This window comes from Dermacentor variabilis, chromosome 11 (assembly GCF_050947875.1).
Source record: "Dermacentor variabilis isolate Ectoservices chromosome 11, ASM5094787v1, whole genome shotgun sequence".
Lineage (NCBI taxonomy): Eukaryota > Metazoa > Arthropoda > Arachnida > Ixodida > Ixodidae > Dermacentor > Dermacentor variabilis.
In genome coordinates, this window is record NC_134578.1 from 45,589,695 (window position 1) to 45,616,179 (window position 26,485).

At 47.9% G+C, this 26,485-nt stretch overlaps 1 protein-coding gene across 1 annotated transcript in view; it reads left to right on the top strand.

Annotated features, from left to right (window-relative positions):
* The window catches only part of LOC142564922 (G1/S-specific cyclin-D2-like), a 31,367-nt gene extending 14,629 nt beyond the window's left edge, over positions 1 to 16,738 (top strand). The window contains exons 4-5 of the mRNA XM_075676130.1: positions 14,077 to 14,222; positions 14,663 to 16,738. Of these exons, the coding sequence (XP_075532245.1) occupies positions 14,077 to 14,222; positions 14,663 to 14,875 (359 nt within the window). The 3' untranslated portion in view covers positions 14,876 to 16,738. The remainder of the gene's footprint in view (positions 1 to 14,076; positions 14,223 to 14,662) is intronic.
* Positions 16,739 to 26,485: the final 9,747 nt, after the last annotated feature.

Sequence of the window (26,485 nt, forward strand, 5' to 3'; positions counted from 1 at the left end):
TTCTCACACTGTGGCCGTATCCACTTGTACTAACGGCCAGATGGCAGCGCGCGTGATTCGCCATTCATATTCGGGCCTCGCGGCGCGTAATGGTCGGCTTGTTCTTTGTTTTCTATTTGCATCTTTTGCTGTCGTCCTGCGATTTGGCTCATTTTTTTTCCATGACACCCCGAATGCGCAGACTCAGAACTTTTCCAAAGTTTTGCCATACGTACTGCGTGATGTTCGTTCCCGCCTTACAGTGATATTGTTTTCTTTTAAGCGTTCGGCTTACAATTTCCTGGTAAAAAATAACGCTTCCACGCTATAGTGCGCCCTTTTATGTATATGGAAAACACGGAGGTTATAGATTAAAGTGAACCGACAACGAAAGTCTATTCTTTTTTCTTTTTAAGTTCACTTTCACAAATGCTACCATAAGAAGCTTCAGGGACGTTTGAAACCAAAAGTAAAAAAAAAAGTCAGTGAAAAGTTTAATGTTAAATTGGTAAACCCATCATTCGCGCTCTGGCTGAAACGGTTGACTGCTGACGAAGACACTGACGCCGAACTTCCCGTGGCATAAGCCGAATTGTAAGCGATTCCGCAGTGTAATCAGCAAGACGTGGTGCGACGCTGTAGTGCGACCCGAAAAACGCGTCATTCGGAGACAGCGCCGCAGTTGCGTAGAGGTGTTACGTTTTCACGTCCGCCGCCCGATGGCTGCGCCTTTCTTTAAGTCGACGAAAAAATGCCCCCGTTATAGGCGGTGGCACAGCCTAGCGGTATCGAGTCCCGCGCGTCAGATGCTTATCAGCATTCGGGCTTCCTTATCTCAACACGCTTGCGTCCGCGTCGAGCGTTTGGGTGAAGCCCCTCCCCTACATACCCCATTGTAAACCTTTGCTCGCTGTTTACACAGCAGGCAGACCGCTGTGCAGACCCCGGGTGTCCGTAAACAAGCGCACCAGGGGGCGCTGCGGAGAGCAGACGGACGGTTGGGGAAGGGTACGAGGATTGACAGCCTGATAGGAGGGGTGTTGGGGCAGGACCGCTTGTTTTAGGCAGCGTACTACCGAGAATCAGATCTGTGCAGTCACCGCAACCACGTTGCAACGCGCTACTTGCGCAGCGAGCGCCACCTACCGGTGGCCACCGGAGACAGTTCTCCAACTCCGCCCCCTTGAACACTTTCGGCGCCTCCTGTCGGCTTCTCTTGACGGAAGTCGGGTCTGTCCTCGAAGAATGGGGCACAGCGAGAAGCTTACGTTGCCCTGCGTTCAGCCTGCTGAAGTGCGTGCTTGCTTACTCATGCCGTCCCATTCGTGACGTCCTACCCAGGACGGTAAGAGTTGGCGAGGGCACACTTAGGACCAACTCTAAATCAGTTTAGAAGCGGTAATGTAATCCTTCGAAACGCTCTTTTAATTCCTTTTGCGAAAAAGCTTTGGTTCGATCATTACTGGAGAAAAGGAAGGCCGGACTATCCGTTGTTTCTTGTTTGTAATTTCACGCTAGTACGTCAGGGTTGACTAGACATACCGCGCATTAACACAAGACGGGCAGGAACACTCACGCATATTGCCAACTGTTCCGATTCGTGTCGTGTTACTGTGCTATAGGTCTAATTAATCGTAACGTCACACCTAATTAGCGGAAATGCAAACTTTAAACTTTCGTGACGTCACTAATTTCTGCGTATTTTTCTCGTAAATTTAGCCGTTTTGGTTCAAGAAACGGGTGTACTTGGAACTTACTGTATTTGGTTCATTTAGAATGTCACGTATTGTCTTTCTTTACCAATTAACGCACTTAGCGAAAGCCTTGTAGCCGCTCTTAAAATACATGACGTCATGGCTAGCTGGTGCGAAAACTTCCCGGAGGCGACGCCACCCGTAACTTGTTGTTCCTGCGTCTTTTTTAAGGCTTAGCCGCCTCTCAACGCAGGAACGACCGCTTTGCTATTGCAGGAGCGTAATTTACTAGCAGAGGCTAACCTAGTATTCCGCCTTCGTGTCCCTTGACTGGCCGGTCCAAACTTTGGCCTCCGAAAGGCCGAGCTGTAGCTTTTGTCGTAAGTATGTATCAAGTTTCGTGGCAAATTGACTCGCACTTAAAAAAAAGCAACCGGATGAAGGGACACACAAACAAACAAACAAAAATTGCAATAGCCACATCGGCTTCCCGGAGCTTCGCGGGCGTGTCGTGACAACAGGCGCGTGACAACAGGCGCGTGCCACTCGCGGCACGTGGCGTCACGCATGACGTCATTTAATCCAGCCGGCCCGGTCGTTGTCTGGACGCAGCAGGCTGTCCGCTCAGAGGGGCAGACGGCTGTTTCCTTCTGCGCCCATCGCCTCCCTCCTCATCCCTCTAGAACGTGTCCGCTTCTGCGCGCGTACCGCTATGCTTGCTTGGCTTTTTGATGGCTTTTCCCGCAGAAGTTGAGCCACGCGGTTGTGCGTGCGCGCTTCACTGACGGCATCTGCTGCTTTTGTCGTCTGCAATTGAGATGGAGAAACAGTGCGAAGGAGAGCGAGGGGGGTGTCAAGCGGTTGTGTCACTTTGAGACTGCTGTATGTAGAGTTATAAGCGTGGTGGTGGAGCAGGGCATAGGTCCATGGTGGGAAGAGAGGCAATGTGAGGAATGGGGTGCAGATGGGGCAGGAATGTTTGTATAAGTGATGGAGTCGCGAGGTGAACCTAGACGTGCGCATCTTGGCGCGACCTCCTGAAGCATACCGGGAAGGTGGGAGCAATGGGTATGAAAAAAAGAAAATATGAGGGTTCATACGGAAGGTGGCAACGTCTTACAAAAGCCATTATAGTAATTCTGTTGTCTTTCTACTTATTTTTTGTTGCATTCGATAGACAGACTCTCAAGGTGCAACTGAATATCCAGCGGGATTTTTGCAAGTCCCGCGCCTGTCTCAAACACGTGGTGGTAATGTGTTTTGCATCTGCATTGTTTTGCATTGTTTAGCTTCTGCATCCTTGTACCCGGTTGTGTTGCGTTTTATGCAGGTATTCCTCATGTCTTGCATACAGTGATATACATTAACAGTACGTCAGCCAATTTTCGTGCCGTTAATTTGAACGTGGTTTCTGGTGCGTGATCGATCGTCACGGGTTCAACGCTTTTCTGGGATGCATGTGTGTAGCCGCACGTAGTTAGGTCGCATAAGCTCAAGGCCTTGATTCTTTTTTGTACTAGTGCATCCTTACTTTTAAAAAATAAGGAAGGAAAACGTATGCTCGATCCGCAGCCCCTCTAACTAATCATGGCACCAGAGGTTATAGGTCTTAGAGGAGTTCATTAGGCACTGCCGTGACTGCGTTTTACTTTTTAACTGTTTGCTTCTCCTGTGCCAAAACTGGCGAGCGCTTCTACCCTCGACAGCCCTCACACTTTCCCCCATTCTCCGTTCTCCAAATTTTTTTTTTCTGGCAAGCCGCATATCGAAATAAGGGGACGCCAGCGTCCGACCATAATGGCGACCAACGTTCAACGTGCCGGAAAACGTTCAGTGTGACTTGCTGCAGCAGATAGATTCGGTGTCTACAAACTCCGCCTCGGTAGTTCCCTTTAGCGTTGCAGAGGATACAGGCAGCCTCGACCAATGAGGAACACGAGCGCCTCCTCGAGATGTATTCGTGCGCGCGTTGTCGTCGGCTCGTCGTCTGCGCGTCATTTGTTACGTATAACCAACAGGCGTGCTCAGGTGCATCGATAAGAGAATCAATCATAACTTTACGAGGCTGCATGCCAGCGGCACTGTAGATACCTCTTTCGGTCTGCACTTTATGGCCGTAACGCTACGCAATGGCGTTCAGAAAAATGGAACTAAGTTGCGGCGCGGCGCAACGCGCCAGGACTTGGTTAGATTTCGTGGCGCTGAACGACGTTCCTGTAACGTTGTCGTAACGTAGCTGTAACGTTGCCGTAACGTTGCAGTAACGGTGCTATAACGTTGCTGTAATGTTGCTGAGATGGATGATACGCGCACGCGAACTAAGAGGGAGCAAAAAATAAAAAAGTGCTCCCTCCGTACAGCGCGTTTCTTTAGAAAGATGTGCACCTCAGCGAAGACTATGGAACACCAGATGGTGCGTCGTACGCGCCACACTCGTCTGTTGCGTGCAATTTTCTTTTTATGCCTGCAGCTTGCGCGCTTTTCGTGTGCCTGGTCGGCCGTCATTTGACGCGATTGAGAAAACAGACGCAATCTTACGTCCTCCCCTGCTTTTTTCTTTCGCTCGTCTAAAATCAATTGTTGTCGTGGGTGCCTGTACTCGTATAATACATGCAGGTCTTGCCTTTCTTACCAGCGTCATTGCCGGTGCCATTAATTTCGTTGCTCGTTTAGCGCTCTAAGTGAGCTTGAGAGGCCGAGTGCGTTCTTGCGAAAGACGTGCGTGTATATATATATATATATATATATATATATATATATATATATATATATATATATATATATATATATATATATATACACACGCACACACACACGGTTTGGAGGACCATGAAAGCGGCGTGCGCGCGCCTTCCGTCACGACTGTCGTAACGTGTTCGCAGCTTGCATTGTGTTTCTCCTTAGCAATTGCCACAATTGAGTATATAGCCTCACGTGCGGCATATCACTTTATGTGTGATACCGCTCGCCGTTCTCGCGCACATTCGGTACGCTTCGAGTCGCGAGTAGAATTTTCGCTAAGCCGTATCTTTCCATATATCCTCTCTGAAAGCGTGCTCTTCGTCGGTTGCGTAAGTTATATATTAGCAGCTCGGCGGCCTTGTCAATATTTGGAAAGTTTCACTACTTGTGATGGTATATCCATTACTGATCGTTGATCTACGCCTGCGTGGCGCTGCCTGCGCCCGTGCACGAGTTGATACGCCTTGCCTTTATCTCCCTCTCGCTCTCTTATCTTTCTATTCCACTTTTCCCTCCCCACAGCGTAGGGTAGCTAACCAAATTGTGTTCTGGTTACCGTCTCTTTCTTCTCTCTTTGCTGTCTCTCTGACCTTATTACAATGTCCGGGGAACCTCAATAATTTTCTGGCTGTTACGCCTACAAGCGTTGGCGTAAGTGATTACGACCCCACCTTCCCACCCCGAACAGTTCTAATGGAGCCGCTAGAAACACCTTTATTCTGCATTAAAAAAAAAGATGCATGAAGTTTTAGTTTAGGCTTAAAAGTGCGTTCTCTGAACAAGGGAAACAGTGCTGTGAAAATCTAAAGAAAATTTACTCCTCGAACGTACAGCCAACCATTTTGGTGGACGAAGCATTTCCATGAGCCAGCAAAGCACCACAATTGTATCAGGCTCTCCTGCCTATAGGGCTATCGTGCCAAGTCAATGCCCAATGAAGGGTTCAGTGGTTTCCCCATATCACGAAACGTCGAAAATACAAACCTAGCTTGCGTTTATGCTACCCTAGCTGAAAGCTTTCCCAAATCCAACTATAGAGTGCGCCGTATACACCCAACAAATGGTCTGGCCGTTGGTGCATAGAGGCATTTGTTTGGCTGCAAAATTATTGCCTGCATAGCGGTGTCACAACGGCTGCAACGTTACCGTGAAGACGGTGTGCGCGCCATCTGCGTTGGCTTAGAGAGCAATGTGCTTCGTCTGCTCGTGTCAAGGCCAGAAGGTAACAGGTTCATCACGCTTTCTGCTCCAGCTCTCTCGCATCTGCTCTCGTAAGAGGGCTGTTCCTTATTTAACAAAGTTGCGGAGTAGTTGCGAGTTGCGCCAGATAAGTGGGGGTGGGGGTGGGGAGGGAGGTGTTTGTTGGGAGGTACTTGAGAGGGCGGTGACAAATTGTCTGCTCAACGTCGTCTGCACTGAGCGAAGCAGGCGACGTGCGGATGCGGGTGGCATCAGTTTCGTACCATCAGGTGCACTGTCGAACTGTGGATCGGCATTTTTAGCTTTAGCGTTTTATTCGCAGCCGACACAAATCAGAACGTGTCTACGCCGAGTTGCCCGTCGATTAGAAGCTTGTTTTTAATTAGGTTGAAATGATTATTTTAAGAGGAAGTATTTGCTTGGGGCCAAGACCCAATTTCTCTATTCATATATAGGTGAATCGCAGAAATGCATTTATTGCGCAGCTGCCAGAACCAGAACCATAATGCCGTGGGTGGCCTCTATATGACCATTGTTACTTTTTCATCGTCTGCTACCGATTGTGGCAGACGATCGCGGTCAGCCGGGTGGTAGTTGACGACGATTCCTCACACTTCGACCATACCGCCACCTTGCGGTCGTCGGCACTTATGCTGCGCATTGCCTTTTGCTGAAAACCTGCTCTTTTCTCTTTTCTTTCTTTTTTCGTTTTTTTCTCTCTCTCTTTTACTACGCGTATATTTCAAGCGCACTGTCACGTAGTACGACTGTAATGTATACCACATCTAACAAGTACTACATCAAAACCTAACCCGCTCGGCTGCATCGCGTACTCGTTGATTACGCTTCTAAGCGGAAAGTCGCACATGCTTCGGCGTGCTTTCCATCTGTTCCGCATGGACTGTGGCTGATGCATACAGACGTTGTTCGATCGTGCCGCCTTACCACTTGCGGCGTTTAAAAATATATATATATATATATACATGTATTGTTCTTTCTATTTCTCTCAATTCGCTTCTTTCCCGCGGCGATCCACTCAATCTCCTTCAGCACAGACTTGCTTTTGCTTAATAAGCTGACGCCGCAGTATACCTACGAGGGCGTTGTGCTTCGCCACCAACTGGTGTATGCTCTGAAGGGCACTGCTGTGTTTGACGTGCAATGCCCCGGACTAGCCCGCTCGCATATGTTTCTCGGCTGAGAAAAAAAAGTTCGACCGCAAGCGCCCTCTGCTGGAAGAGTAAGTGCGCCCTCACGTGGTCCAGCTGTACGCAGTTGTTCGCACAAATCGCGCATTTTGAAAGAATTTTAGCGAAACAAATTAAAGCCGAACCTCGGGGTCAACCCCGGATGCCCGCGTACATGAAAGGGTTCCGCGCAGCTTGCGCGCATTCGGTTGAGTCCAGGCACGATGTTTGTGCTTTTTTTTTATGGTCTCCGTGTGCTGAAAGCTGTCGGCGCGGGTATACACGCGCGTTTACAATGCACCGCGTGTTTTCTTTTCATTTCGCAAGCGTCCGACTTCTGCGGCCATTAGCATACGTCCTTATTTAGCATAGTCCTCCGCTCCGCCAGACCTGGCTCGATTAGAGTGCGTCATCATTACCGTCTGGTGTCACGCACTATCGCACAGAGGGCTTCACCGAGCTCTTTTTCTCAGTACTCGCGTGCACAAGTGTGCTCTAAAGAGAGAGAGAGAGAGAGCAAATGATAAATGAAAGTTAGGGAGGTTAACCAGGGCTGAGTCCGGTTGGCTACCCTACACTGGGGAAAGGAAAAGGGGAAAGAGAAAGCAAATGATAAATGAAAGGTAGGGAGGCTAACCAGGACTGAACCCGGTTGGCTACTCTACACTGGGGAAAGGGAAAAGGGGACGGAAAGATTAAAAGAAGAAGAGAAAGTTCACTGGGGATATCGTTCGGTCACTCAGTCCAGGTCACAGACGCTGACTCAATCCGGTAGCTTTCAGATATCGCAGCAGCGCTTTTGCGGCCTTTTGTAGCTGCGATGTGCGAGGCCATGTTCCCAAGATCTTGTTCAAGGTGAACGGCTTTCTATCTAACTGATTGAGAGCTGTGCAGAGATCATGTCTTTCATTTTGAAAAGATGGGCAGTAGCACAGTAGATGTTCTATACTTTCCTCGACACCGCAGGCATTGCACTCGGCGCTATCAGCCATTCCAATCAAAAACGTATATGCATTGGTGAATGCGACGCCCAAGCGTAAGCGGCACAGCACTCTTTCCTCATTACGCGGAATCCCTGGTGACAGCCGCAGTTGCGTAAATGGATCGAGGGAATGCAATCGACGTTGAGTCAATTCAGGTGTGTGCCACTTCTCCAATGTCATACGGTGCGCTAGCTTGCTTAAGTGTTGGGCTGCGTCAGTCCGCGATAAAGGTACCGAAACAAGGGTTGCTCCTTCGTGTGCTTTCCCAGCAGTTTCGTCAGCGAGGTCGTTGCCGGAGATACCGCAATAGGCAGGCAGCCACTGAAACACGACGTCGTGTCCTTTCGCGATCATGTGATGGTGCATTTCTCGTATCTCCGACACGAGTTGTTCACAGGACCCGCGACGAAGAGGTGACAGAAGACATTGTAAGGCCGCCTTCGAATCGCAGAATATCGCCTACCGATTAGCCAGTTGGTCGGTAATATAATTAACGGCACCTCGGAGGGCAGGAAGCTCCGAACCGGTCGATGCTGTCAAGTGAGAAATCTTGTATCGGATGCTTATTGATCGTGATGGTATAACCACTGCGCCGGTGGAGCTGGTCTGAGTGGAAGAGCCATCCGTATATATGTGGACTCGTTCAAAGCAGAAAGTGTGCAAGTAATCCAGAGCTGCTTGCTTCAAGGCCAAGGTAGACAGGTTAATTAACCAAGATACGTCGGTTAATCGCACTTGTGGGAACTCCAGGCGTCACCCTAGTCGTGAGCGAAACATTCGTAACCCGGAGTCGACGCAAAAAAGAAAGAAAAAAAGTGAAAGACGGGCTTGAACGATTCCGAGCTAGCTCCACGTAACCACATGGGTCTTGGACAGTGTTTACTCGGGACAAGTTAATTAGTTTACTAATAAACGACCATAGCACTCCGTACTAAACGAACCAAGCAAACGACCTATGTAGACAGCTTTTTCGAACAACTGCGCAGGCACGCCATCCTTAGATTGCCGTCCTTTTTTTTTTCCATCTTGTGACGTCACTCCGGCTGCTTGTTCTTCCAAGACCCGAGTCGCGCACCCTGCCCGACAAACGCCCCAGAGTCGTGGACCCCCGTAATCGTTAATGGCGAAGGAACATACCGAACGACGAAGCCTTTGGTTCCCTTGAGCGTCGTGCAAAAGCTGTCGAGGAGGGCTTTTTCGGGATGCGTTCCCCCTGCGTGGACCATTGTGTCGAGCTCGCTCTGTGACCGTTTAAAGAGAGCCGGGTGCGACGACGCGCGATCTGTGGATCGGCCTGGCTCGGCTTCGGGCTCGATTCGCACCTTGCGCGGTATTGCTCGCGCGCCTGCAGCGGAGCCGGCCGCCAAGCCCCGCGCAGAGGAAGGAACGGGCTTCGCAGAATTTGAGCACAAAAGGCTCGGTGGGATTTATTCTCGCGTTCTACTGTATCAATCGCTCAGCGATTACTTTATAAGTGTTTTTTTTTCTCTCAGCTCGAGAGCCAAGCAGTCAGGCGGATGGTCTCAACCATGTTTTCAACCAGCCTGCTGTCGCTTGCCGTCAGCATTGAGTGAAATAATTTGTCAGCTTTTCTCTATGCATAGCTATTTATCTGCGTTTCGGACTGGGCACTAGTATTAGTATGTTGATCTGTCTTTTCGAGAAACTGTCTCTTGAGGCCGAGGTATTCGGAGAAATGAAAAGTCCACGACTGTTTGAAGCATTTCACCTTCTTGAGAAAGCTAAAAAAAAAAAGCCAGGATGCGCCGATCTGTGTCTTCTACTTGGTGGGAGGGAAGTGTTAGAGTTTAGGGATCAGCATCTCGTATTTGCAGGGTCCAAGCGTTGACAACTTCGTTGATAGGCCTAATGTTCAGAGTCGGGAAGACGAGGCGGTGTGGGCTAGAGACGCCAGAAGATCGGTATACGTATAGCTGATATTTTGTTGTGACGACGATGAAGCGTTGGAGTTGGCTCGGTTTATGCTCCATGAATTTTGGTAAAAAAAAAAGCACTTCGACGTGCCTCTCCCTCTACAGCGTCAACATTCTTGAAGTTCTGATTAATTTTGCGCAAGTATTCGCCGTTTCGCGGTTGTTTATTTATCTATTTAGAAAGACCTCACAGGCCTACGAAGAGGCATAGCGTGAGGGGGGCATAAGTCACAGTTTATCACAAGATACAATCAGTAAAACGATATCGATGCATGAAGGGATTCTAATGTTGGCACAAAACCATGAAATTTACATATGTACAGAAAGATGTCAAAACAAAAAGGAATGAACAGATAATGATTGTATAAATACAGCAAGAAGTACCACATAAAGCAGCAAGAAACTTTGCGTTGAGACGTTATACACTGCGTAATGTAAAAAAAAAAAAACCTGTTGTTGCCAAAAACAAGACAAAGAGACAGGTAGATAAAAAATTCTGGGTTTCAACGTTCCCAAACTGCACACTGCGCTATACGAAGGACACGTATTTTAGTGGAGCGATTCTGATTAGTCTGGACCACCTGGCTTTCCTTAACGTACACCGAAAGCACAGCGGACATCAGCGTGCTTTTCTTTTCCTTCTTGCACGGCGTGCCCCGCGGAATGCGACCGTCGCGGTCGGGGGTCGAACCCGCTACCTCGTGCTGAGCAGCACGACGCTAGGACCACTGAGCCGCCGCTGCGAGAGAAGATTAAACGAGGCTCGAGGATGCAATCAAATACGGCAGAAGAGCTAGAGCGAGCATTCGTCGCGTAAACCGATTAGCCTGCACATTCTTAGTCAACTTACATATGGCTCCTCTATCGCACTATTGCGTACGGCGTCGCGGAAAAAAAGAAAGAGCAGATGCGCGGGGAGCGGTCATGTACACGACTATGCGACTGCCGCGGTTGAGTGATTGCTGCTGCCGCTGGTCAGAGCCTTCTTCAGAAGCGACAGATGGCTAGGTCTTTTGTGAAGCGTCCGTGTGCGCTCGCCCCCCCTCCCCCATTTCATTTAAACCTTCTCCGCCGTTCCCGTCACCGTCGTCCGCGCTACGGCCTTCCCCGCTCTATCATGCGCGCGGCCAATGTACGGCCAGGGGCTCTTCATGCCAGCGCCTCCAGCGCAATATACCTTGGTGCACGAAACTGTACAACCCGAAATAGCGAAATGATAACGTATGGTATGCACGTAATGAGGCGGGGGAGGGGGGGGGGGAGGAGGCGAGGGAGTAACTAGAACTGCGAAACTTTGGCTACGCCCCACAATCTACTGCAGCGGTGGTTAGCGAGAGCAGAAGAAACCGCGGTGACTCTGGTGTTTCGCGCTTTTCTCATCGGTAATGGTCACTGGCTGTGTAGCCCTCTCTGTATAGCGCTTGGTCTATACAGAGCGGAAGGGCTCGTTCCGGGCTTGCAGGATGCTGTAGACGCAATCAAATGCAGACGATTCACCATTTATTCGTTATAATTTATTTTAAGTGTATTAAAGACCACGAGAGCTTACCCTAAGACGGGAGCATTGTACAAACAGTGCGTCGTACATGAAGATATGAAATTAAGAATACACGAAAAGAAAAAACAGGGAATGTCGTGAATGGTAAGTACAGTATTATACGTATTAAGAGAAGCTAACAAGGGATTAAAAATGGTGCACATGGGGGAATCAGGAGCAACGAGAAAGAAAAATTGACACATTCGCAAGAACCTTAAAGGAAATCACTAAAACACCGTAGCAGTTAACCGTATAGAAGGTGTGCTAAATGTTCCCCCTTGAGAAATAACCATAAAGAAATAACCATTAAGAAAAATACATAATTTTTGCGGTCTGTAGTAGACATCACGTCCTTCTCCGGCGTCCTTTCAAAAAAAAGACCGCGCCTAAAGTGACGTCCGCCGTATACACACGCCGAAGCCGCAGTATTTCCTACGAGAATTAGTACATGTGCGCGAGCCGGTCGCACTCATGTGGGCGGACGCTGGGCCGTGTGCAACGATGAAAAACGAGGAGGAGGAGGAGCAGGAGGAGGAGGAGCCCTTGCTTCCGGAACATACGGCCGGAAACTTTAAAAATGGCGTCCTGCGAAGACGACGACGCCTGGGGACGAACGTAACGCTATCAGGCGGCGGCGACGGGCGAGCGCTTTCAGCTGCGCCCTGTCGAGGCGAAACCAGGGCAGGTGGTCCCACGGACGGAGCGGGGGGGAGGGGGGAGGGAGACCTTTAAATGGGTGGGGCGCCGTGCGGTCGCCTTCTCCCGGCGTACGTATTTCCCGCTGGGCTTGTCTTGGCTTCGCTTCGGCTTTTTTTTTCTCGTTCTTCGTTTTTGCTACCGGGAGGTTTTCTAAAGTGTACGCGTGTACGTATCGAAGGGGAGCGCGGAGGCGCAAGGTTATAGAGCGGTAGCGCGGAGGGAATAAAAGGTCGCGGGACCTCCGTTCCTTCGAGCCGACGACGCGCTCGTAAAACTGGTTCCTGCAGAGTAGCCGCTGTTCTCGGAGAATGGAAGCCGACTGGCGTGGCAGGGTGGGCTGCTGCGATTTGCGGCGCGGTTGTTCCTTTTTCTTCGTTCTTCGGATTATAATTAATATTTGCCGATGAGCTCCCCTTCGGAGAGCTTAGAGGACCCCAGGAAGACGCTGCGGGAATGATTGAATAATATGCGTGCTACTGTTACAGCCACCGAGGCGACCACCATAAAAAAAGTTAATTTAGACAGTTTCGTAACGTTTAAAAAACAGTGGTCTGCCACTTTGAACTAAACCGTCTTTTCTTTTTTTTTTAATGCAGAGACTACGCGATCTCCTTCGTCGGCATGAAGCGGTGGTTCTTTTTTCTTTCTCATTGCACTAGCGAGTGAGGGCAGCATGCACTTCGACAAGATACACGACACCCTGGTTCCGTATTGACGCCGCTCTTCTAATGTTGGTTGATAAGCAACGAGACGGGAGAACGGGATCTAGTACACTACTGAGGAAGGAGGTATCGGTCGCGTCATTTCACCGCGTAAATATACATATACACCGCGTCGCTGCGACATCGGCCACAGGCGACCGGAAGTTCACTTCCTTCCTCTTCGCGTCTCCGATCGACGCACTCAGTCTTCCCTTCTTGTGTCCCACCGCACTTCCCCGGTACCGGTGGAGACGTTTTTTCCGGCGGTGCTCCCCTAACGGAAGAGGCCTTTAAAGCGCTCGAAGAATGAGCGCAGATTACGGATTTCCCTTCGTCGTAATGTCCCGTGCTGTACGTTGACCGGCGACTCGAAGCTGTGGGAAGTTAGTTGCCCGCATTCCCGACGAGGACCGCCTGGGACGTTCGTCAGCGTTCAGAGCTTGGAGCTAGTTTGCGGAACCAGTACGTCATCATTTGATTTGCGTGGCTTTTCGTTACATTGCAGTCATCGCACTTTCTTCGCTTTACATTTACACGTATACAAGGCACACGAACTAGTTAACCGTGATGGGGCATGTACACACTCTCGTTGTGCCTGCCAAAAAAACGTCTCCATAGTCTTGGTATCTTTGAGTAGTGAATTTCGGTACATTTTAAGTCCATTGTGGCGCGCTTCGAGCTTCGATGCCTGAAAAACGTGACGCGGCCACTCGTCCACGAGTTCTCAGTCACGCGAGAACGCGAGCGAGAGAGAGAGAGGGAGAGGAATTTTATTTTTTAACAATTCTCGTTCAGCGTCTTCGCTGTTGGAGACCACGGGATCCCCGGTCTCGTTGCTGATTCCATTTGTCTGGACCTACTGACGTGCTTTGTGTGTGGCGTATGTAGTTCTTGCGGTCGAGTGGTCCAGCTCTCCCAGGAATAGGGAAGGAAGGACAGGATGATTAAGCGAATTAAAAAGTGTAGAGAAGAGAATGTACTGGGGCATTCCAAGTAACCTTGGAGTGTGTTGGGGGTATTTGCCACATGCCAAACACGCCGGTTTGTTCGCGGGGTTTGTTCTCAACGTGGTGTTGCATAGCATCGCTGTATAGTGTACACACTTGTGCCTGGCTGATTAGTGCAGCGTCCTCTTCAATTTGTTTGTAATATATACGGTAGTAAAACACTCAAATGCGTTATTAAGGACTATTGGCAGTCTTTCAACGAACATCCCCTTAAGAAACTCTGTATTAAAAATACTGCATGCGTTCTCTTGAGTTTCAACTTAATATCATGCGTGATTTTTCAAAGAAACGCTAGACCTTCTAGTAGTACACTTTTTCGTGAAATCCTTGTGAAATGCTTGCCTTTCGCCGAAATCCTTGCTACTATAACTTTCCGCTCATCTCCTCCGTGTTTTATTTTTTCCTGTTCGCAGAGTACCACTTCGTTGGCTACAGCCCTGCACTGCTGGCCGCTTCGAGCGTAGCCGCAGCCGTTCACGGACTCCGGACACCACTGCACACTGCAGAAGCGCAGGACGAGCTCATGTCGTCCCTCGAGAGAATCACCAATGTCCGGACGGTGCGTGTATATACATCCTCTTTCTCCGCTTAGGCGAATGGGACACCTCTTTCCGACGTATTGTCAGCGTTCACAACGCCGGCGTTTTGCTCTCCCTAACGACGATCTTGGAGTTGCAGGCAGCTGAGCTGCTCGGAAATGCAGTAATAAGTCGGGAATGCGCCGTCTCGCGCGCGGGACGCACTGCATGCATACGCCCTGGAACAGACACAGGAGTAAAATGAGCCCTTACAGCACTGTCGCGAAGTGCTATTTGCCCTTTGTTCTTTTTGATTACCTTTCTTGGTTACCCTTTTTGATTACCTTCTTCACCTTAGCATACCGCGCTCTCCTTTACTAATCGAATTATCAGCTTTCTTTTGTACTCTTCATGAAATTTCCCCTCTTGCTGCGAAATAAACACGTACGTCCTGTTTCAATGTGCCTTCTTTATCTCTTAGGTGGAGATCCGGCGGTGCGTCCTCGAAATCGAAACCCTGATGGCGACCAGCGTGGCAGCCTTTCAGCAGCAGCAACAACAGTCCTACTCGAAAAGTGGAGCAGTTACACCGTACCCGAGCTGCAAAAGCAACACCCTATTAACGCCCTGCATCGCTGACACTCAATCCAGTAAACCCAACACGCCGACTGATGTTCAAGACATCAACTTCTAGATGATCGTCTTTCCCATGTGTCCGATTTCCGTTTCGTGTACATTCATGTTTTCTGTGTCATTCGCTTCGGAAACCTGTTACCGTTTGCGTTCGACATTCCGTTTTTACTTGTCCACATTCCATGAACCAAAGAAGTTTTGATAACTCCCCTTTGCTGGGAGTCACTGCTTATCTTCTATTCCGCTTTGCTTTTAGACTACACGTACAGCCCCATCGTGGACTACGTAACTCATCAAAATGGAGTCGGACTCCACTTTTAAATGTTACCGTAAACCTCTGTGCAGCGTGATCACCTTCTTTAGGTTCAGTTGACCTGCTCTGTAGTAGAGTAAAAATAACTCTTAAAATGGTGTAAAGATTGACTTAACTATAGTTTGCCGATTCCCCAGTGTAGTGTATCCATTCCCATTAATCACAAACACTTCATCACGGCCTACAAAACTTTCTGTAATGAAAGTTAGTGTAGAATTTCAGAAATTTGAGTTAAAATGCAGTTAAATACTCCTTCCTGCAAAAGGGAGTTGCGAGCCGTCCCTTTGTTTATAAAGTGCTTGCTATGTGCCTCACTCGACGTATGTTCTTAATCAGGCACGTTGCGCCACATGCCTACAATGTCTTTAGAAATGTTCTGGCACCAGAACTGTGTGGGCTGTTATTTACGCATTGCGGGTCATTGTCATCTCGCTGATGCTGTTACGTCATATTGAAGCTGTTCTTTGTGTTGGCTGAAAATGATTGTTCCTTCCGAAGGCGCCGAAACACTGTTTAGGCCCGTATTGTTGAAGCTTAAGCGCGACAGTTCTTCTAGTGACTTCCAAAGCATCTTAGCGATATACATTCGCAGCATTTGCGCGCGACCTGGCAATTTCAGCATTCCTTCAACCTGGACGTCAGTTCTCTCAGCCGTCATGGATAGCTATAATCAAGGAATGTTGTAGCCGTGGTATACTACACATCTCTTAACCCTTTGTTTTTTGCCAGTTTGCCAATACAAACGCGCATTTGAACAACTCGGCTCCCTGAACTAAGAGAACACAGTCAAATCTGGATGAAGTAATAACGTAGCGGAAGTGTCGCGCACTTATGCTTGCACCACAATTTAAGCTTCCTGCCTCCCATAGGAGGCTTGCCGTACATATGTAGGCACTTCTGACAGCAGTTGCTGCCGTTTGTATGCGTCAGATTTACCTAAACATCTGGTCTCTTTAAACTCGCACCGTGCTCCAACGTCTGATGGCAGGCATAGATTTCTTTGCTGGGCTTTTTGGCGAACGCCTGTTCACTTTACAATAGAATGTTAGGCTACAAATACTCAAAGATCTCATCAGTTTCCCTGCGGCATTGTTTATGTAAGCGAAGGTCAGCGCTAGGTATTACCTTTGCACAAATGCTTACTGCCACTGAAGCCAAAGAAATTTCGCCTCTGCAGATATCTCCTTGGAGTTATGAAATACTGCTGGATATTTCGTCATATTTCGTTTTGCCTGTCGATTTCGGGATACGGAACCCACGGCTTTGACGCAGTGTTGTCGAAAATGTCTTCAGCACTCAGCTCTACCCGTTGATTGTTAATCGCAATGGTTAGGTATGACTTTCTTGTTAACTCCAAGTTTCGCTTAGTGTTTCTATAAGAATGAAAAAAAAAAACGAGGTTGCTTTAGCGCCTCTAGTAGGATCTGTTAACCCTGTTTCAAAGATCTCGGAAATCTGCAGAGTCCCAAAGCTTTCTTTTCTCTGCAAAGCACATTTTCTCTTTTTGTGTGTGTGTGTGTTCACTTAGTCGTTGGACAAGTGGCGAGTAGGAGATAGTGGTTATCTCATACAACCTCCGCTCGCTCGCTACTACACATATTACGCAAAGCTTGCGGGTTTAAAAATAATGTGTTATATATATATATATATATATATATAACATAAGTGAAAGTTAACGGGCATTTGTATCTCAAGACCGCGTTTCGCACTTTACGTTGCTGTTTTATGTTTTTACAAGTGCCAGATCATTGCTGTTCTCGTTAAAAAAAATGTCATTACGGTGATTGTATTTAACTTGCGTTAAACACGAGACGCTGAAGATAGGCGTCTCATTTCATGTGAGAAGTTCTCAGTTTGCACTACTTCCCAGTTTGTGCGTCTGTATGAAATACGCGTTTGTTACTTGGTACAAGCACATACCAAAGCAAAGCCCACGTAGATGCTTTGCTTAACTACAGAGTATTTTGATGCATATGCGTAGTAATGTTATGTTGCGAAGTCTGTACGTCGCGCGTACGCAAAACACCGACTAGTCCATGATTTTTGCCAGCGGTGATTTTTCTACAGTTACAAGAGCAAAGTATCTGCTTTTCTAAAATAGCAGAGAGCTCACATGATCTCAAAATATTGCATAAAATATAATTTTTTTGTTCCATGCTATGCCTCAGCAGCCTTGGAGTTGCAAGACTGCATGGTCTCAAAAATGCTGCCCGCTCGAGGGTTTTGGATGCATTTACATACCGGTGCTATGAATTATCAGATATACTTATTATAGGGAAACGAATTGTCCCATATATAATATCCAATCCAAGAAACAAAGTGAGCCTTCTAGGGCTGTATATTGAAAGAATGACACATATGAAAAACACCCAGAGTCAGGTAGATTTTTACCAAGGCCCTTTATTAATATATTGTAAAAGAGCACTCCTCCTTTTCATTTTTATTTGTCACGTGGTTATTGTATGTCCGCTTTCTTTACATTGTATTATAATTTATTGAGTTCGCACTGCACCAAAACTGAATGGTTCAAGTGTGTCTAGTCCCATTTTCCATTTTTTTTTTGTGATTATCACAGAACGTTCTCGACATCACCCGTGGAGACACTCAGATAATTAACATATTGCATTATCGCCACCAGAGTAGCGCAGTTGTAAAGCACCATGACATGTACATAAATCACCGCCGTTCTCGTTTTATGAACACATTTTACGTTTTATCGTTCGTTTACCCTCGCACAGTAGAGGTATCTATTGAGCTTCTGCCATGCGCCATAGCGCGTAATCACAAGTGTACTCAGGCCGGTCGCGCACAAATATGTAGCTTGACCTTTTTCTACGAAGCGCTCTTAAGCGTGCATCATTTGCAACTTTGTTTCAGCCTTTCACGAATCTTTCTTTCACCCAACGGTGTCACCGTGGGAAAATGCTCGACGGCATTAGGGAGTTTTAGCTACTTGGCAGTTTGGTTTCTTTAACGCGTCAGATACTTGCCTGACGCCCTTTTTATCATGCACTATGGCCTTTATCAGAAAAATCACTGCAACGGACAATGTGACGTAATAGATTACTGCAGAACAACTTCTCGGAAGAATGACGGTAATGAGTTTTAGTTACTCGGTAATTCCGTTTCTTTGGCACGTCGAGTAGTTAAGTGCTTAGCGCCTCTTTCATTTGGAATGCGCTTTTTTCTAACATCGCCACCACCAACGATAGTGAAGGATGCACCACGAGACAACTTGCTGACGGTACGACGTTAATTTTAGCTACCCAGTAGTGTCGTCTGACTGGCACACAAGCGATACGATTTCTCTAGCTATAACACTCAGAATAGTCTCGGGGCCTCTGCGTGTGTGTGTTTACACCTCACACACAAAAAAAGCCACGTTACCTTACACTTAGCGATTTTACTTACTGTTCACCATTTCACTGATTATTTTTTTACTGGCACTGTTTATCACAGATACTTTGATGCCACTGAATTATCGAAAAAAAATATGAATGAGGGAATTGCAAAGGTGTTTTCGGTGAACGATTCGACTGCGGACAATCGGCCACTGCGATTCATGACCACATTCTCTTTCTCTTGTTACTACACACAAATCTGTGATGCTTGACTGTTTGTATGAATGCATAACCTACGCAGTTTGATGCAGCGTTTTGCGATTCCTGTAATATTGAAAATGTGCGTTCTCTCGTCGTGCTGACGAAATACACATGTACAACTGATTGTTCGTTCAATGTTTGAACTGTTTCATGTACATGGTGCCGATGCCTTGTTCGAAAGAAATTGTGGTACTTGTTCAATTGTTGCTGTTTATGCCGTTTACCATCGTTATCAATAACACTCCATAGCAGCCTCACTGCCAAATATTCTAAACATTCCATTGATGTGTGGCTTTGCTGTTACTCCGTGGAGAAACTGTTTTTCCATAGTACTTACAAAAAAAAAACGCTACACACGGCACTCTTAAACAAATGAACACTGTTTGGGGTGTATATGTGCCACACAACAATTGTAACCTGTCTTGCTTACGTTTTCTTTCTTGAAAACGCTGCGCTCGCTACTTTCCTGTCGAGAACGCTGTCATGCTGATAACGCGCATGCAGTTCGTGACTTGGAAGTACCGGGCTCGCAGCGTTAACGAAAGGCAATGTGAGCAAGACCGAATACGTTTATTGTTGTGTGGCAAATGTGCACCCCAAAGGGTGAAACTGGTTTAAGGGTGCGGGGACAAAGGGAGTACTTTGTGTCGCTTACTGCTTTTCCCATGTTTAACTTCGTTTTTATAGGGCAGGTTATCTCTGACGAAGGCATTCGCTCTCTTTGGACACGAAAGGAACAAATGTACTCCACAGGGGAGTATGATAGTTATCTAAGAGGAAGTTAAACATGGAACGAGCCGTTACTCCCACAAAAGGGAGTTATTAGTACTCCCTTTGTTCTTAAGGTAGAGTATATCGCCATGTTCACAAGCTTTCACGCATTTCTGACTCCCAGTGCTCTTAGGAGCTGCGGAAATATTTTATCTGGTTGAGTTTGGAATAATTATGCACATTGTTACACTAAATTTCGAAGTGACTGAATACTGGCTCCCGACTTAACCTATTCAGCATGGTAAAAAAATCTATATGCCTTACTTACTCAAGCTGTGTCATTATCATTACTCGTGTACAACCTCCGTGCGCCAGACAGTTACTCTAGTATATTGCTGTCTGTGTGCCTTGCCGTGGTTACTTGTTCTTTTCCGGTGTCATGAAACGCTTGAACAATAAGTTTTGCCTCGTCTGGCAATTTTCATAATAGGGAGTTTTAGCATACCGCTACCGCGCTGCCTTTACCGATATCTGCCAATTTCGCAAATAATAGCTAGGCCGTGCCAGTGTGATGCTGCGTATCTAGCACGCGCACAGATGGCGAGTCGCAGACACGCTTGTCGTAATGGTATGCTAAAACTCTCAAATGTCTGCTTTACTGCACATACGCCAGTGCTTTCTTGCAATGAAACCGGTATTATGGTGATAGACACAAAAATAATACTTATGACATGTGTTTGCAAGACACTTGTAAAGAAGATTTTTAGAGTATCATTGTCTCACCTGTTCGTTCTGCTTTGGATTCTTTTTCGCGATATTTTATATGTTCTCTCATCTCATGCAAAAGCTGCGAGTTGAGCAGCGTATGATGTTTTTGTGAAACGAAAATTATTCTAATAAATTACGTTTTATTGCATACCGTGTTTTGTTTCCATTCATTTCGAGATGTGCACTCTGGCACGTGAGCACTTCTCGCAAACTGCATATGTTGTGCGCACAGAAAATCGGATTTCTTGCACTGATTTAGCGGCGTAGTGTTTAGTCGTTCTGAGATATTCATACGGTACGTAGTATATTCGCAAGTCATTCTCCCGCGCGCAAACGAAAAGGCGTGTTCTGGAGATCTTGTAGAATGAAAATTCAAAAATATATTAAATTTTCGGACCTTGTACATGCCGAAACCACAATATCACGAGGCAGGCCGTAGTGCAAGACAGCGGATTAATTTTAACCGTCTTGGGTTCTATAACGTGCCCGTAATTACAAGTAAACTTTCGTAGGGCGAGCCCTTGCTTTCTCTGAAGTGTAACGTGATCATTCCTTCATCGCAACTAACTTATCCCAAGAAGACGTCAAATTCGTGGTCGGTTATGTAGAGCCGGTGCTGAGACTGGTCGCCAACCATCAAGTACTATTTTTTCTATTTCTTTGTTAGGGGTAGGGTTTACTTTGGTTTGTGGTATTATAGAAATGCAATTTTATAATATTATTGAGAATATAATGTCCTTCTTTAGTGCCTCTTAAAGATATGTCACAACGAAAATACGTAGCATGCGGTTGTCGCAATATTGTAAGCGGACGCTCCGCGTCGGCTGAAGGGAAAGTGCCCTGCACACGCTGAACTTATCTTAATCTAAAGAGAAAATACAGATTGTGTAGTCCCGCTCGAAGGCGAAAGCGATAGCAATGTTTAGCGTTGAACTGGATCTCCTCGAACGGTGTTTTATAGAATACGCGAAGGCGACATGTTGACTCGACACTGCACCCACGAGGCAAACTTCTACTGTGCTGCAGAAACAGCGCCCTCGCAGCTGCCAGGCGTCTCCGACAGGGATGAACGGCAGCGACAGCTTCACGGCGTCGCACCCACGCTGGTCGCACCTCGATGGTGCACGAGATGAGAGTGAAGGGAAACCGTCGGAGCCCAATGAAAGGATTGGGTATTTTTAGGTTGCCACTTAATCCTTTCAGTGTCGGGCTTTTTCCAGAGGTGAAGAACTTGCAGCGCCAATAATTTTTGTTTGTTTGGATATCATAAAAAGAACAAAGCTGTTTATTCACGGTTACGCAATATGGAGTAAATGACTCGGACAATGGCAACGACGGTCTTCTGATACGGTCCCATGCTCCTATCTGACGTCAGTGACATGGCGGCACAGAAACAAGAAAACGTACCGGTACGTCAGTGACACTGAAAGGGGCCGTTCCGCTCACATCAGTGTATGCAGCACGGTGTGGTATGCGCACCGCTGCCCAGCAGGAACGATAAGGTGTGTGCGAACGACGCTCATGCCAACAGCGGAAAGCCGATCGAGCGTACTATGACGGTGCCTCTACTCGGCAAGACGGGTTGAAAATTGAGCTTGTTTATACATTGTGGCAACTTTGGAAGAGCGCTAAACCACGGGACAAGAAAGAGGATAGCATGCGGGCTTAGAACGACAGAAAGCTGAGCTAGTTGGTAGGGATTCATTATGCAAGAAGGTGAGGCGTTCGTGTTGTCCACTTCTCTTGTGTCTTGTGTGCACGCCTCACCTTTTTGCATAGCATGCGGCCGCAGCATCGAGCCGTGACGTCACGTGTTCAAGTAAAGGAAGTATGCCGTTGACTTTGAGACGTCAAGACCAACCAATCAGCCATAAGATCCATTAGTTATTCAGTTTAAATCACTGCATTTTCAACTAAATGCGCTATCCTTCGGACGTGACGTTGCATTCAGAGCTCGCGAAGACGCATGCGTGCAATCTATGAGATGTTGGCAAGTCTGATACTATGAGTCTGGCCAGTGAGATGAGTCTATGAGAATCTATGAGTCTGGCCAATCCGGCCAGTGAGATGTTGGCCACGGACCGTCTGATACGAATAAGAAGCTTATCAATCGTTTGGGAAGGCACTGCGCGGTGGCCGGACGTATGTTTCATAGGGCTGTCGGTCATCATCTGCACGAGTTACGTCACACAATGATACAAACAGCCGGTCTGATTTTCTATCTCTTAAAAAGACATTCTCATTGGCTTTTCCCCCAACTTTTCGTGGAGGGCTTTGTGGCCGAGTAAACAGGACCGAACCCGTAGACGCTATAGGCGTCCTCGATTTGTCGTCCCGGACTGTCCAGGAACGCCCTAGACAATGCATACGCAACGCTCCTCGGCTGAAGGCACCGCCTCAGCCAGTCCGGGACTGTCAGAGACGAATACGGAAGTGGTGACTGTGTGCCGATACTGATAAGAGAGCAAAACGTGTCCCCGCGAAGGGGTGTTAGTGTGGTTTGCAGCGCAGGCCGATCCTGGATGCAGCGAACCGTCACAGCAACCACACGCCTCGTATAGCATGATCTAATATGGATAGCCTATAAGTGACCCCAACAGCATATGTCAGCAGGTGTGCACCGGAAAGCTGTCGCTTGAATTTGACAATCATCCCCTCCAATGGTTCCCGTCCAGTTTCTTTTATTTTTTTGGCATTCAGAAAGAAGAAGCGTCGCTTAATATACGCCGGAAGAAGTGAGAGAATGTGGCGATAGGTGAGTGACACCGAAAGAGAAGGTGGAGACGCACGGGAAATCATAGCAAAACAGACGCAGTCTAGCCACGTGAGATCATGTATATATACAGGGCGCCTTCTACAAGATGCTCGCTAAACCGCACGTGCGCACAAACACAGGCCACTTGCTCCGTGTCCACTACGAGACTACACTTTCAGCGCCGGGAACCGTGGGAACGTTTCACGCTTCGCGTGGCAAACATCGGCGGCGCGGAGTTAATCAGGGCCACTCGGCTGCGTCACACTCATTAGCGCCGCCTAGCGCTCGCAGTGTGCACTTGACGGCTGTGACGTCACGTGGGAACTTGTTGCAATGAGAGAGGAGGGGGGGGCGGTGAGTTCTTTTCTCGATGCTAGCGCGACACGCTTCGTCGCTGTTCTACGCTCGCCTTGCAATGAATCGCTGTTAGCGCCGAGATTCTTGATACGTGAAGTGAGTGAAGGTGACCCTTGCTGCTGCTTCTGCTGATGGCGTTCCATATAAGCGAAAGAATAAGCGACTCCGGCTCATAAGGCGACACGCTGTGCCTTCAACCGTGAGTACGGATTGACTTGTGTCTGGGGCGGATTGATTGAATGGAACGGATGTCGATGATCCATCACTGACAGTGGCTGCTGGCATTATGCCGCTCAACAGTTATTCGAGGGCCGGTCGCATGAAATTGATCCGGACTGATTGTCTCTTATCGAAAACGAAGAGCCCTGTCGCGTCCGGTGGCGCGGGTTGTTGCTGCCTCCAGGTCAGCGCAACACCAAAATGAATTTCTACAGTCGAGGTCTGAAGATTACGGGACGCGGGCCCAGCGAAAAAAAAAAAGCAGGACAGAAAGCTCAGTTTCCCCTTCTTTCTGGCGTGTAAGATCAAAGTGAATGCCGCACTGTATCGGTAGCACGTGTTATACAGCAGGCTTCTACCTATGTAGTCGAATATGTGTTCCTGGATATCGGAAAAGAATGCTCACTTTATGAATCGTGAGGTCGGTATATACGTTTGACGCCGGAAGTAGATTATAGTCTCTCGTGTGCCTATATTCGCGCGACGGAATGACACCTGGCTCACCAGTGAATATGACAAACTCGCGAATACTAGTCGCAAAAAAATATTAGCTAGTCCACTCACCAACCTTGTTCTTGCTAAACTGCTTGCCATTCCGCGTTGCATCGGATTGCTATGTTCTGGATTCCAGTGGACAGTGCTTCATATTTCGGCGGGTGAATTGTGCAGCGGGAGCACTGATTATTGAACGATTGTCAGTCAGCCTATTAGCTTGATCTATTTTCATGTGACAATTTCGATCTTGCTGTGCAGTGTGGCACAGGTAATTTGGGACAGCAACGCGTGAACGCCGCCGTAGTCATTTAACTGCGGAGCTGCTTTACAGCAGATGCCACGGTGGTTAGGGTGATCTGGTTAGGGAAGATGGGGAATCTGGTTAAGGCAAGATGAAAGTCGGTGATGGCAAAGATGGCGGGAGGAGGAAAGCGGAGCAGGAGAGTGCGGCGAAAGCGTTAGAATAAAAGCATAATGCCGCGCAAGACGGGAATTGCGGCGACGATGCTTATTAGATGGTGTCAGAGTAGCGCGCGTCGTCTCTATGGAAACAAAGCGCTGCATGAGTGGAGGTCTGTCTGCGGCGGCTGCTGTTAATCGCGCCCACGCGTCACCCATGCGCCGCGTCCCGCGATCTCCCAATTAGTGAGGCAGTCGCGCTATATTTGGCTCCGTTTGCAACCTGCCGCACGAGATAGGTTGTCCACGCCAGCCAATATATTGCGAAATAATAAAAAAACGTGTACAGCTGCCCTCAAATTTCACACTAAGGAGTAGCTTTATCATTGTGGAAATTTTTTTACGGTGACCGTTTTTCACTGGATTATGTTCATTCTGTCAATTGTTCTCTCGGGACAAGACGCGCCCGCCGTATACGCTGTCATGCGGTAAAAATTTTTTTTGTTCACACAATTTCTGGACATGATAGCACTCCAAGATGGGGGCCTTGAGGACGTCAATGCAAACAATACATATCCGGAGTGTTGTTGTGGAATGTTGGAACCCTCAAACATCGATTACGTCAAACAATACCCCAGGCGCAAAGGCACGGGTACCAAACTATTCTGGAGCCACAGAGGTCCATGCTACGATTTACTGTATAGGAAAATCTGCCGCTGCAATTTTCCTTGTGGCTGGCCTAGTTTGACTATGTTAGGGTACTTGTGACGAAAAGGCCTTAGGTTTCAAACTTGTCAACCCTACCAGCATTGCGAGTCCTGCATAGATACAATATTCAGCGAAGAAGACTAACACATCGTGGAGCCATTGTGCCATCATGCACACGATACCCATCTCCTCCAGTCGTCGCTTCAGGCAGAACAGTGCGGATGTCCGCTTCTGCCAAAGAATTCTCAACCGGATCTTCCTACGGGACTTCGAAGGAAGCCAGCAATCACGTGACAAAAGGGGTGGCAGCTGCGTCCCAGTTACGAGACGAAAACGGATCTTCAATTTTTGCGCACAGCACGTATTATCGCGATGAAAGCCACGTAGATCTCCGCAGTGTCATCACGCAAGCTTACGCCCCCACCTATTAACCCACACCGCACAACGTCGTACGCATTCAGCGTGCCCGTATCCACTTGTCTCGCAGATCGCGTCCTATTCCCCGCGTCGTGTATATACGGTACTGCGGCTGAAGATCCGCGTCCGACCTGCACGCGATAACTCCCGAAGAAGCAGAAGGCACAGCGATGCTTCCCGAGGAGAAACAGACGAACAAAGATAAAGGGTCTGCAGAAGGGGTTAATCGTCCTAGTAGCGGAAGGCGCTTCGCTTAGCAGAAGAAAATGTTCGCGCACGCAACCACGAACCCACGCAAGCGTGCTAACCTTCTTTTATTTTTTTTTCCTTGGGCGGATGATGCCACGATGTCAAGCATGCTCAGTGCGGTCATCCGGTCGTTAGCTTGCGTGGACAAGCTCGTCCCCACCCTTTCTATGTGACCTGCGTGGCCTTTCTTGATCCGCATGGCAGCTGGAGCACGGAGAGGCTAGCCCCGAATGCGGCGTCAGGTGCGAACATGTGGCCTTTCTTTCTGTGGTTGATTCTCGCGGTTATTTTCGATGCGACGACTCCATTTCTGTTGCTAAGGGGTTTCGACAGGAGGCAGACATGCGATTTCTTACAAGTGGCTTGCGCTGTGCTGCGAGGGGTAGAAACAATAAAATGTGCGAGCTGCTCGACTCATTTGCGTGGGGCTGTGTTAGCGCTGTATATTTAGTTGTTAAGAATTCTCGAAAGTATTCAGGCTCAGTGAATTATTATTGAGCGTAGAGATGACATTTATGAGACCTGGTACATACTTCTAATGGATGTTTTCGTAGGGCGCTGGTATGCAGAACACACGCATAGATCGGTTGACCGATAACTCCTGGGTGCGTAAGACATGATGTGTTCCTACGCACTCAGCGGTTATAGACAGATGGATGCCACGCGCTTCAGATAATC